The 14,130-nt window shown below is 43.2% G+C and overlaps 1 protein-coding gene across 2 annotated transcripts; it reads right to left on the bottom strand.

The window, feature by feature from the left end:
• Positions 1–2,458: 2,458 nt before the first annotated feature.
• Positions 2,459–13,810, bottom strand: LOC115400866 (NF-kappa-B inhibitor zeta). Of its 2 annotated transcripts, none has more exons than XM_030108921.1 (11): positions 13,612–13,810; positions 11,176–11,297; positions 8,541–8,565; positions 8,383–8,429; positions 8,130–8,274; positions 7,738–8,029; positions 7,242–7,347; positions 6,787–6,933; positions 4,367–4,427; positions 4,120–4,285; positions 2,459–3,323 (listed from the first exon to the last, which is right to left on the bottom strand). In XM_030108921.1, the coding sequence occupies exons 1-11, from the start codon at positions 13,733–13,735 to the stop codon at positions 3,299–3,301; spliced, it is 1,260 nt and encodes a 419-aa protein (XP_029964781.1). In that variant the 5' UTR covers positions 13,736–13,810; the 3' UTR covers positions 2,459–3,298. The 2 variants fall into 2 exon arrangements, with proteins under 2 accessions (XP_029964781.1, XP_029964782.1); XM_030108922.1 differs by having other exon boundaries at positions 7,738–8,026.
• Between the last annotated feature and the right edge of the window lie 320 nt (positions 13,811–14,130).

Raw genomic sequence — 14,130 nt, 5'->3', positions numbered from 1 at the left:
GTCACCATATTTACTGAAACTTAATGTCCTCAAGTACAAAACACCAAGAGAGATCCAGAATATAACTTCTATGGTTTTAATGTTTTGGATTTACTGGACTGAACATTTCATGGAATTTTGCTTTCTTACATGACGAAAGCAGAAGTAACGCACATTTTGACTCACTCGCTTTCATGTCAAAAAGTTAAAGGGACTTAAGGCAACTTTGCAAAATTTAACTCAGTGCTGCCGCGATAGGCGCTGTGGGGAACTGCAGCCACCAGCCAAGGCGGCACGGGAGCGCGCACAAACACTTTACAGACTGTCCGTCTTCACAGCACTGCACCAGGGATGCTAATGCTGTTTACTATGTCGCAGTTTACTGCAAGACCACAGCGCATATTATATATAAACAAGCACCATATCAAGCGACGAAGTGAGTAACAGACAACCAGTTAGACTAAACTAACTGTTCTAACCAACAGGCAGGTCGTTTGATGGCTGCTGAAGATTCCACTTGTATCCCAGCAGTGTCTGAGTCCGAGTCCACGGCGGCCATGTTTTTCCTGTTCAAGAGCTGTCGGCAACGCGCATACAGCGGCAATTTACGTGACATCCCCACGACTGCGCGGGAAATTTGGATGCCGAGCTGCGGCCAATTATGTGGCACACAGCCTGTATAAGGCAACAGACAGATACACGGATTGGCCTGTTACTTTAGGTTTTTAATGCTTCACGGCCCATTAGCATTGAGTAAACTGGAAATGCATGTGTAGTTTTTCACAAATCTTGCCTTAAAGCTAGGGTAGACGATGTTAAAAGCACTTTTTGTCATACTGAGTGAAATGCTCCTTGCCCCCTGGGAGAAGTCAATACATTATGTGGACGGAAAAAGGTGCGGAAAAAATCAGACAACTGTAGCGGCCACAGGACAGTAAAAACTCCGACCAATCATAAGGCGCGGACCACTCTTAACAAACCAATCAAATCCCTTCGCCGGTCTACCAGCCCCCTGCGCGTACATTTCAATGGCGTGCACTGGCCCTGGTTCAGTGAGTGTGCGTTGCCAAGGCGGTCTCAGCGCTCGCGGCTCACGTGAAAAAATAGAACAAAGCGGAGCGGGCGTGCTGCGCTCCTATGCGCGTTGTGTGCGGGCAGTCAGAAAAGTTAATGACATTGGAGGCGATCGCAAACTCAGTGCGCGTGGCGCCTCCGCGTCCAGTGCGTTCGCTCCCAACGGGAGCTCCTCCAATGGGGTGGGAGCTTGGCGGAGCCTTGGGGAGATGTTACATTCGTGCTACGTGCTAGTTTTCCAAGATCACCGACCCTAGCTTCAAGTCCCTTTAAACTTGAGTTATGTTTTAGAGTCTGTTTACTGAAATTGCAACTTTATGAGAACATTGCTGTGTAAACGCAAAACTTTTCCGAAACAAGAATGTAAAAACGATGGACAGATTAGGAATTGCAGACACATTCTGTTTGAAACTGGAGTAACTACCTGTCATTAGCTGTCATTTTCAGCACTGTAATTAAGCCCAGGCCAGACTCAACCGTCTGGCAGCCTGGTTCTGGCATGCAGGCCACATTTTACAACTCTCCCTGAGGATTAAAGGAATACTCCACCCAAAAAACGATTTGGCCTCATTTTCTACTCACCCTCATGCTGAGAAACACTCTGGAGCACTTTTTTGACGTTTCAAATGCAGTTGGAGATGTTTGGGGATTTTCGTTGTCAACAAACAGGGACCGACAGAGCCCGACAGAAAAAATGGTCCATAAAATCCACAAAACGTTCCCATTTTCCATCATACTGCTCGTCCGCTGTAATCCAAGTGTCCTGAGTGCGTAACGTCCATAATTAATTCTTAACGAGGTCATTTAGTACATTTTAAGAGCCCAAACAGGGCGCTATCATACAGCTCCATTGCATGTCTGCACGCGCACCCTGAACTACGGAAGCCGCGGCAGACCAAGCAACACGCTTGGCGCTTTAAGCAGGACACCGAATTCAAAGCTTTAAAACAGCAGCCAATCACTTTTGTGATTGTCCACAGCTCGGTCACTCACAGCAGAATATATACAGCGGAACTTCTTCTTCTACGCTTGCAATTTAGAAAAGTAGTCGCTGAAAGCGCGCAAGCGTCTGGCTTGGTCTGCCGCGGCTTCCGTAGTTCAGGGTGCGCGTGCAGACATGCAATGGAGCTGTATGAGAGTGCCCTGTTTGGGCTCTTAAAATGTACTAAATGACCTCGTTAAGAATTAATTATGGACGTTACGCACTCAGGACACTTGGATTACAACGGACGAGCAGTATGAAGGAAAATGGGAACGTTTTGTGGATTTTATGGACCATTTTTTCTGTCGGGCTCTGTCGGTCCCCGTTTGTTGACAACGAAAATCCCCAAACATCTCCAACTGCATTTGAAACGTCAAAAAAGTGCTCCAGAGTGTTTCTCAGCATGAGGGTGAGTAGAAAATGAGGCCAAATCGTTTTTTGGGTGGAGTATTCCTTTAAAGCCGCTCCTGTAGACACTGGCACCAGTGAAAGTTTTATCATGAGAAGATAAAAGATAAAAGATTTAAATGTTTTCCGTCACTTGTCAATGAAAGAAAGAGAGTAATCAATCCATCTGGCTCAGTCAGACTGTACTGAGGGAAAAGTAATAAGGACCACAACATGCAACTGGAATTTGTTCTTGACTCATCATAATTAGGGATTATTATATAAGTTTTAAAAGTCTCAGATGTCAGTTTGATCAGTGTTCCATACAACACCGCACACAGCTGGTTAAAAGATATGAACCTAAACCCTGATGTGCTCATTGTTACGCTACATATTAATAGAGATGACAGAAGATAGAGATAACAGTATCGGGTATGGGGTCGATACAGATCCTCCATCCACCCTGGCAGGTGCTACGTGGCATCATGCGTCACCAAACCTCACCCACAGGTACAAAGAGAGCACTTTGGCAATTCGTTCCCTGTGCATTATCACCATAGAAGGTACAGAGGGGTCTCCGGGTTCACACTTACTGAGGACGGCTTGCTACTCGAATGTAACATACAATGGAAGTTTCACAGAAACCAGCTAATGGGTCACCCAGTGTTTCTGAGTGGAGGGTGACAAACGCCTGATTGCAAGTCAGGCATTTTCCCCCACAGAGAACATCGGATGCTTTAATATCAGGCCTGAACTCATTGCTCACGAGGAGTTTAACGTCTCCTCTTGGCAAAACTCAGGTCTGAACCAACTCAGAACATTACTGTCGGGTCTTCAAAATGCCCTGCCGGGCAACAGTGCTGGGCTGCCGGCTGGTTAGAGGCTGCAGCCGCCGCCCCTCCTGAGGAGAGAGGACAGAAAGAAGGCATTGTTAAGGAAATATACTTATGCAGAGAGTGCTACATAAAAGTAGGGAATGACCGAAACACTTCAATGAAGACGAAGGCCCGTTTACAAGGCTATGATTTCAAGTGAACGAGAACGGCTCCTAAGGTGGAATATTGGGACTACGTCTCCCTGTCGACGGACGAAAATGCTGCTACATACACGCCGTAGTAAACAGCTCTTCTGCATGTGCGCAAGTGGATGGACAATAAAAAATACCTGTGAATAATCCATTGAATACTTCTTGTTTACCCTACACAATGCAAAACCGGTGAATTGGTTGTAGCTGTGAGAACGTGTCTGTCTGTAAATGTTTTCCCTGAAGGACTGGATGGATACAGCGTGAGAGATGATGGATGGATGGATGGATGGATGGATGGAAGTCAAATGACACTTGAAGTTTACTTTATGTACTCAGGATTTAACAGGGAGGATCTGTCTGTGTGTGTAACCATATAGCAGATACTCTTTATGTATCAAGCTCACCTTTATTGCTTGACTTGACTGCCCGAATAAGCTGAAAAGCAAACACCTTCAGTGTCTGTTGTCTGAGACAAAGAGTGTTCTGTTCATCCCCTGATCCACAACAGGCAAGCAAAAAACTGAGACATGTAAACAGCCTAACCTCCGTGACACTTTGCAACCACTAAATTCATCCAACTGAGTGTGCTCTCATGGTGTAAATGTGAAACTTCCCTGAAACGACAGTGGAGTAAACGAGGCCTTGAAGCCTCAGAGTGAACCAGCCCCACCTTGCAGAATGAATGAAGCTGCCCATCTGCAGCAGACACTCCAAGGTCTCCATCATCTGCTCCTGCCGCAGCGTGTGGACCCGGATGTGGCTGGGAGACGTGCTGCCCTCCATCTCCGACACGGTGGTCTTCAGGGCCACGGCGGCACACTGGAGGACGCTCATTCCTGAGAATGACAGACATCAGTTCAGTATCCACAGAAGGTTATTTGTCTGTCCATGCACTGCCTAACGGTCGCAGCACTCACCTGCGTTATCAGCGGCTTCCACGTCGACATACACACCGTCCATCATGGCCTGCTTCAGAACCTGCAAGAAAAACACACACCGGCTCAATACCACAAAACACTCTCTCAAGATCAGATCCTGTCACACACACTCATCAGCACTGATATCAAATCATCTTCCAGGAAGATTTTAGCTTCATTCCTGTCTACATCAACAACACAATTTGGAAATCTGTGTGATGTTTGAACAAAAAAATGTTTACAAAAGCTTTTGCGTGATCCACTGTGCAGAATTTAATTAAGTGCCACCCACGCCACGTGGAACAAAGGCTCGGATATTAACTGGCACACACCTTCAGAGGACTTCAGCTCACATGCTTGAACCGCTGCCACGACTCTTTACCGGTCGAGCTGCACCGTCTCATAATCAAGAGCACAATAAATGCTGGATTTAATCCACACAAAGTGATCGGGCCCATCGGCCCGGGCGATGCTTCAACTTGATTGATCTCGCCGTTTTCACTGCTGCACTTTGTTAACAGGAAACTGTTTCTACACCGGATCGTCCGGATGTCCTTTAGGCGATCGAGAAAGGAATCAAGCGTGTTACGCTGACTAAAGGAGAGGCTTCCGCTTAGTGCCACCACCACATCCTGCTGCTGGGAATGTTTAGTAGATCTGAACTGAGTGAAGATCCAAGACTTAAACAGATTCAACATGAGCGAAGATGAAAAAAAAAAAAAGGGAATTAAAAAACAAACAAACTTCGGGTTCAGTTGTGATTAATTTTTAAAGCATGTTCAAATTCCATGCTTATAATCAAGGATGCACGTTTGCCACAGTTTTAAAGGACCATTACAAGAACAACAACTAATCTTTAGCTACGAGTGCTTATTAAATACCATAAAGTTTAATTAATACTCCATACATGAAGGCTATGCGTTGCCACAAACCGCCTCTGCACAGTTTCTGCGTTGACGCTACACACACCTCCAACAGTCTTGAAGAATCTAGTATACCACTGCATCAACAGTCCAGAGATCAAATGCTTTGGTTTTACCTTAAAAACAATAATGAATTGTTATGTCAGATGTAATTTTGACCATTGAAGAAAAATGTTTAAAAAAAGGGTTTAGATCACCTTTTAATAGTTTAATATTATCAACGCTTTACATGATGATGTAAAATTTATAAACTTGAAATCTTACACACGAAGGAACCTAAAGTCTTCACTGGAAACTCGATCCAAACATCACTCAAAACTACATGTTACACTAATCAAATTATAATATGATGACTTATTTCACTTTGATTTGAGGTGACATTTGAGGTAGTATTGTTCAATGTATTTTATCTTAGTAGTTCACAATATCTTCATTAGCCCTTCAATTTTCTGTTCTACAACATTTTTTTTTTTAAAGACAAACCTACGTTTCAGAAACATTTACCCATCGCTGTTCTGTTTGGGAAAATGAGCTCCTTCTCATGGGACTGACCTAAATTACCCCAGTGAACATTTACAGGGTAAAATTACAAGTTAGCTTAATGCTCATCCCATCAAGTGTCATCTAACTGCTTGTTGCACCAAAAAAACAAAAGCAAAAGCAAAGCTAAGAGAGATAAAGATCATCACAGTCAACAGGACTTTCTCATCAAACACTTGCAGCTTGGAGCCAACGCAGAGACTAAACCATGACACTAATCGCTTTGCTTCATGAAACTCTGCCCAAACTGGCTGTGTGGGTTTCTGCCGAGGCGTTTCACCGCGCTGTCTCCAACTCTTGATTTACCATATTTATTCCAGGTGGAGGATCCTGACCTATAAATCAAGCGCACCTGATCAAAGCTATGACCTGAACAGAAGGAATTCCTCATGCAGGAGCCAAGAACCCACGACAAAAGAGATCATGATCGTCACTGCGACTTAATTTGATTTGTGGGTCTGTGTAGAAACAGAAGCTGCAGAGCGGCAATGCAGCAAACACAACAACAAGCAAGAGCAGACCCGTTGTCAGGTACACAAACAAACCATCTTCCTCCGACACGTGAAGAGCCCAAACGACTGTTCTTGTTTGGTTTCAGTCTTTTTTCCGTTCCTTTTCTGTTCCTTGTGTTGTCTTTACTGGCTCACATGTCACAATATAATTGATGACATTTAAAAGAACGTATTGGATTGCAGCGGTTTCTCTTCCCAAACCACACTTCAAAGCAACTTCAGTTGAGTGTTAACGGCTCAAAGGTCAAATCTGCGACGAGCTGACCGATCGAGACATGACCTGCTCCACTAAATCAGCCACAGTCTCGGTGGTTTAAGGTTTGAATGGCATTTACACTTCCATAAGTCTGAAGTGGTGAAAAGATGAAGAAGCTGAATCGGCAGTGGCTGGTCAACTATTCGATGCATAAAAAGTTGCTTTCGGGCAGATTTTAGGCGTTGGTACCTCCAGGACTCGGATGTAGCCGTTCTCAGCACTGAGGTGCAGGCAGGACTTTCCAGCGTTGTTCATCTGGTTGACGTTGGCGCCCAGATGGATCAGATCTGCCACCATCAGGTGGTGGTTGTGCTTCGCTGCATAGAGAAGCGCCGTCTGCATGCAAAGGGAACACAGTTATTGATTCATCCCACAAAAGAGCAGCATCAGCGTTCCCTCTGTAGACAAAGGCTCCGTTTGCATGACAGCATTTAGTTTTTGTTTTTGATTCAGAAAGGTTCGAGTTTACACGACGACGTTATGAAAATTATGTCTGTTTAGATGGAAACAGCAGAAACTCTGAAAACTGTGTAGTTATTGTAAATGGAATGTGGTGTGTGTGTGTGTGTGTGTGTGTGTGTGTGTGTGTGTGTGTGTGTGTGTGTGTGTGTGTGTGTGTGTGTGTGTGTGTGTGTTTTCCGTACCATCCCATCACAGTCCGTCAGGTCCAGGCTGTACAGCGCAGCCATCCTCCTGGCGATGGCGTAGCCCAGCGCTCTCTTTCCAACCCACGCTACTTTATGCAGCGCGCTGGGAAGGAGAAGCACAAATAGATTTACTCCAAAGCCACGAGGACTCCGCAGCACAGGTATTTATAGACACATATTTGCAGGCTCGCCTGCAGCGAAGTCGACCAAAACAGGTTGGAGATTAGTTTCAGCACCTGGTCGTGAAAGGTTTATGTGAAAGTTCTGTGAGAGACTTGTTTCCCAACAACTCTGACATGAAGCAATGCGTTTGAGTCTTTGTGTTAGATAACCTATAGCCACACGGTCATGAGCCCAGTGAGTCTTTCTGTTGATCCATGGGGATCTTCTATAATGAGAGTGTTTGGCTTTGGAGGTGAGCGGCACTCCAAAGTTGTAAAAACTTCTCTCCAACCGACACCGCTTGCTTCGCCGAACGGGGAATTGAACTCACGTCCTGCCGTGCTCGTCCGGAGTGAGCAGCGCTGCGTCGGAGACCTCGCTCAGCTGGCTCTCCTCCCTCTGCAGCTGCGTCCAGAAGAAGGCCGAGCTGCTCTGGGCATCGAACCACTCCTCCTTGACCTCGGGGCTGGTCGCCACGCCTCCCGCCCCGGGGGGCTGGAAGGCCGGGTAGGTGAAGCCGGGAGGGGACGGCGCCTGGCGGTGCTCGGCTGCGCCCGGCGAGCAGGTCGAGTGGTAGTCGGGACTGGGGATTATTTCATCGTACTCGTCGTAGCCGTACCCTGCTGGGAGAGGAAACACTCTTCGGTCATGAGGATAAGAGATCGCTGAGCAAAGCAGAAACTGAAGGAGGAGCTGGAAATACGAAGAAACGGGAGGAATTACCGGTTGGAGACAGCTGAGGAGACACGGGGGAGTTGGGCGGGTGGGGGTCCTGTGGCGAGGAGGGGCAGGTGCTGGAGGTCCGCAGGTCCTCCTCCAGCACCTCGATGATGATGGCCAGCTCCTCCAGGCTCTTGGTGCGTTGTGCCTGACAGAGGAGCGTGGCACGCACAGGAATGTTAATTGCTCGTCAAAATGACGGGGACTGACTGTGAAACATGTTTTCACTGGACCGCCTTTTGTTTTCAACACTCACCTTCATATTTGAACATCTGAAGCGAGTTTTGACTCGCTTCATGTCACCTATAGAAGGAATAAAGTCAAGTTGAAGTACGTTTGAAACACGCATGACTTAACTATTCTGGGCTTTATGTTTTAAGGCAGTGACATCTGAAATTATTCTGTTTTACTGACCTTTTCCTTTTTTGTTGCACTTTTCCTGTGAAGACAAGAGAAGGTAACAGTTACATAAGGGTTTTTTCCCCCCTCGATACATGTGATTGGACTAAGATCCAAACATTAACCTTCAACAAGTTCATCTGATTCAGATTTGGGGGCCGAGGCCGATCTCACACTTTCAACAGGTCTCCCACACAAACACACAGTCACGTGCACAGTTTAGACCATTAAAGCCATTTTGAGTCAATGGCCCGATATTGACTGATGGAGAAAACTCACATATGCTCAGGAGGAACATGCAAACTGCACACAGATAGGTCCCGCTTCAGACAACAGTGCTGACTTCTACAACAGATTTCAACCATCAGACCCAACTACTGTCCAGCTGGTTGTTTTATTCAACTGGTTGTTAATTACATATTTAAATTGCCTTGTACATTAATCAGCATACTACGGTAATTTATTGCCTTGTGGGTCTTTGACAATTGAGGCTTATGAAGAGCTTCTTTAGCATTTAAATGTACAGGATTAAATATAAGTATCACAGAAATTCAATAAAGAACTCCACCAAAACTAAAGATTGAGCTACAGAAAATATTAGCTGGTTAAACGAGTTCCTCTGTCTTATTGTTTCTGTCATTATAGTAAAAAAATAAAGGAAACAGTGCTGTTTTTGGTATTAAAGATCGATTTTGTTTAAAAAGAACAGTTATTCACAACATCATTTCACAGTTTGTACATATATGAAAGATTTTTTTAAATGTAAGTATCACTTAAAGGTGCTGTAGGCAGGATTCCGCCTCTCCGCCATCTTGCTTAGGGTTACCTAAGCAAGATGGCGGTTTGACCCATCTAAGACGGCGATTTGAAACCCAGCACAGCCAATCCTGTCCTGTTTTCTCATCATCACGCCCTTACGCAAGTTAAGCCCCTCCCACAAGAACGTGCGACGAACGCCCCTCTACCAATCATGGTTAGAGCCTCATGGGCTCTTCTGATTTGTCAAAGATACCTGGAGCTGTGGAGATTCCTTTTCAGCTCAGAACAGAGACAGATGGAAACGCAGCGCCCTCACGGTAGTGCAATTATGCTACACTCCTAAAGGATAATCAATGGATACTCTAACATTTAATCCAAAGAAAACAGAAAAATTAGCATTGACTAGCAAAATCCTGCCTACAGCCCCTTTAAGCCACTTTTGGGTCCTCTTTTATAGAAATCTAAATATTGTCACCTTATATAACTGTAAATCATAATGTAGATGCTCTGTTCATTCTTTAGTGGCAATATTTACTCTTAAATATAGAAATATGATGTCTTTTAGGCATGCACTGATTCTGATACCAGTTTTAGACATAGGGTCTGATATTGCAATGAGAACTCAGACTCGTTGAAGATCCCCGTTACACGTCAATGAGAATGGCAAAAGCAAGACTCCAAATGATGTTCTGATAAAACATCAAGATGTCAGTGAGCGACACTAAACTCTGCTGGTCTCTGATGATGAAGAAGCTGCTCTTCTATCGACTAGTTTTCCACCTCCTCTTGGTATGTTGACAGAATTACAATCGATTTACTGTTCAGATTTTGCAGGTTTCGACTTTATCCAGTTTTAACAGTGGTGGGCCGTTAGGGCCTGCAAAGCCTTCTCTGCTGGCCTAAAAAGTATCTGAATTACAGATTGATGTAAATTATATTTTGTCCATAAATAATTAATAAATGATTCCAAATGGTATGTTCCAGTTCCTTTCATAGTTTTCCCGTGGTTGCGCTGCTTCTAGACATGTTTTTTTCATATTAAATAATTTAACCAATCAGATTTCAGACATCATCTGTTGCGAGGGTCAAAGAAATCTGCCTGAGGCCTTCGCTATCCGTTCTGATAGCCCAGTAAAGTAAAGTGAAGCGTCAATCAGACAGTTGCTTCAACCAATCAGATTTCGAGTTGCCGACTCAGCGCCTTCTAGCTAGCGTACACCAACAACAGCATATCCAGGCCTTCTGATTTACATTCACCAAGAGATACAGTAGGGGGCGGTATGCACCTAAGTTGTTGGTCACCTACCGCAATTATTCCAAAGAAGCATAAGAAGACCTGAAGAGAATTAAAACTTAGGCCAGAAATACCACAGGGCAAGCTGGACTTTAAGCCCTGGCTTTATGGAACTGAAACGCACGGATAATCTATATGACAGAGCAGTTGAACTCTTTTTTGAGGAAGGAAAGGAGGACGGATTTTGTTTGCAAATAATCGGGATTTTGGTGAGTAAAATGTTCCACTTTTCCTAAATAATATTGCTGTTTATTAAGTTGTTGATGCTCATTGTATGTGCACAGATGTAATAGGAGACTTGTGCACTTCAGCAAAGGCATTTATTCTGGCTGCACAAGTATCTATCTGCTGTGCAACACCTCTTTATATGCATATCTGCACAATAAGAGTTTTTTTTACAGACATAAAATAGTGTTGAGAGAGAAGTTGATTGATTCAGGCAGATCTGTTCTGAAGGCCTTAGTGTGAAATGCACGGTCCGCCACTGAGTTTTAATATATTGTCAACTGCTCTGTTTTGTAACACAATATTGTATAAATATATGGATTTGTGTTTCATGTTTAAAGTGAAGTTGATTCATGCAGTGCTCGGTTGTACCTTCAGGTCTTCTCCCGGCAGGCCTTTGGCCACTCGGATGTTCTTCAGCAGCTCCTTCACCGGCATTTTGACGCGAACCCCCAGGTAGACCTTCTTACCCCCATAAATGGAGCATTTCGCACCTGGAGGAGGGAAGAAAAACACGATATTTCAGTTCCTGGAAGCTGCCTGTTTCCTTATCACCCTGGATCTTTTCCCCATTTTGAGATGACAGGAACATAAATTCTGATCTTCATTTACTATGTGACATAACTGGATTTAAACCAGGAATGCTGAACACATTTTTGGTCGTGAGCCACATCTAACATAATTTCATCTTACGTGGGCCGGACGGGTAGAAAAGCGACAAAAAAAAAAAACTTTTGAATTTAGACTTTTATAATTTCCTTTGTCGAAGCTCAGAGTTAACATTAAGAAAATGTAACCAATTATTACAATGCCGGCCAATTTTAATGGAAAACTCTGGTGCAAAATACACTGAAGTTCTACAAAACTTCTCCTACAGCTGCTATGTTGTACATGTTTTCACAAAGTCACCCTGACAGCAGGACTTTGAGGCTAATGCTAGTCTACTAGCTCTGACAGCAGCGTCCCTCAGCTCGGGTCTTGGTGATGTCTTGTGTCTGCTAACCTTCAGAAATCTGTTCACAAAACCAGTGTTTTCCTTGAAATGCACTATTTCCTCAGTGGCTTGGTGGGCCACACTGGAGCATCTTACAGGCCGGTTTTGACCCACGGGACTTATGTTTGACACCACTGATCCCAAATTTGAAAAATCTGAGGGAAAATTAGAATAGTCACTTCAACATTGCTGTCTATTTTTTCTTGTTCCTTGCAAACAAATTGTCATGAGAAAAAAAAAAGCAACGCATACATATGCTGTACATAAGGTTTTTTGCAGAACAGTAGAACTAAGAAGGTTACAGGATGACAAAACTGCACCGTGAAAGTTTTTTTAACCCATGTCTATGTAGATATCCTTTTAGCATAGGTTCTGTAATATGTTGTCCATAAAGAGTTTATTGTGGTTAAGAAGCTAACAAATATTTAGAAATTATGATATTTAGGTTTATTTGCATTAAAGGAATAATTTAATTACACGGCTGAGGATGAAACCAGCGGAACATGAAGCTAGAAACTTGTAATAAAGACTTGTAATATTGCCTATATTTATTATGACATTTTTAATGAAAGACAATTATTTACTATTAATGTCATTCTTTATATAGAAACAATCATTTGAGTTTGATTATTTTGAAATGTATATTTATTGAATGTGAAACAAAGCAATGTAAAAATAACCAGAACATTTAATGTTTGTTTGTAACATAGTCTGAGAAGTTTCACTAAGTTAAGAAATTATTCTGACTGAAAAATGGTTGCTTCTTTTGAATAACAATTTATTGTTTAATTTTCTGAGGTACAGATTTTTAAAAAAAGGCCCTTTATTTGCACTTTTACAAGCTCTATTTGCCCCCAGCATCACTTTTGTTTGTTTTTAATTACAATAATCTAATACTCATTATCTAATTCTGAACTTCACTGCTTATAGTATTTATTTTGAGATGTCTTCAGTCTAAATTCGGGATTTGTCAGTCAACACTTCCATCAATGTGTTAAGTTCTATTTAATTATTTTTTTGAAGTCATGCAATTAAATCATTAAGTCAAGTAATTACAGATGATAATTATGATTATGCAGATTCACTCACATCAATGTGATGGTATAAATTATTCAACTAAGTTAGAAGAAAATATGTGTTTATTTGGATGAAGTTCAATATGGAATTTCTCCAAAATGTGTGATTTAGGATTTATCTCCCACAAATATCTTATATTCAATAGTTAAGTGTTTTACAAGTTGAAATAGTAAAGCAACAGTCTCTGAATCTATTGGCATAAGCTTTAATCACATATTAACACAGTTAGCACTGAAATTCGTCTTAATCCCATATTTACATCAGATTGTGGATATTGTACTTTCAACTATCTTGATTCAAAGGGAACAGAATCATTCAATGTAGAACATGTTTAGCATTAGTTTAACTTGCACATCTTTCAAGAGAACCATTATTCTGTCAATACAGAGCAGAACAGATGGATTTTGATGGATCTCAAAGGTGAAAAGTCACAAAACTCCTCAGGTACAGTATGTTACCTGGGCTCACTGTTTTGAAGTTAGACCACATTTGGATACAAGGTGCTGCCTGATGTCTTTACGTGACACAGCTCCCAATGGGAAACTAACTTCAAAAAATAAAACGTCTTTAAATATATACACATACATAGTGTTTGATATAAGGTAAATTGAGATTTTAAACCCTCCATAGTCACTTTTCTCTCACACACGTTTTTATTTCAAAGGTTGAGGTTCAAGTAAAGCCATGTATGTTAGCAGTAAAACACATTGCTCAAAGGAAATAAAAGGACTTCAGACCTTTTTTCCGTCCGCTGCTGTTACAAACAGTCGCACCGGGAGCAGGTGAGCCTGTCCCCGGGTCGTGCTCCGCAGTCAGCCCGGCCTCGGGAGAACAAGCTGGGCCTTCAGCTTTGTATCTCATGGTGTTTTCCACGGACGTACAGGTGGGACAGGTACCCGGAGCGCCGACTTCTCTCCGGCTCAGCTGCTGAGGGAGTCCCGGTTCTCTCCTCTGCCTCCTCAACCCGTCTGCGCTCCCGAGGGGTCACGTGACAGCGTATACCTGAGGAGAGGCCCCGCCCACCAGCACAGGGCTCCGAGGGGCCACGCCCACCCGCTGGCCGGAGCCAGGATGAAAACATCCAGATGGTTTCAACATGAGTGTGTTTCATGGCTTTAACGTGTTTGATGGTCTTAGAATGTGGGACAGTTGGAGAATGTTTGGCAGTTTTAAAATGTTTGTGGTTTAAAAATGTGGTACAGTTATGGAATGTTTGTAGTAATAAAACGTAGGACAGTCATAGAATGTGTGACAGT

The sequence above is a fragment of the Salarias fasciatus genome, chromosome 14, assembly GCF_902148845.1.
Source record: "Salarias fasciatus chromosome 14, fSalaFa1.1, whole genome shotgun sequence".
In the NCBI taxonomy this organism is placed as follows: Eukaryota; Metazoa; Chordata; class Actinopteri; order Blenniiformes; family Blenniidae; genus Salarias; species Salarias fasciatus.
The sequence above is the reverse complement of the archived record's forward strand: the minus strand, read 5'-3'. Positions and strand labels throughout refer to the sequence as shown.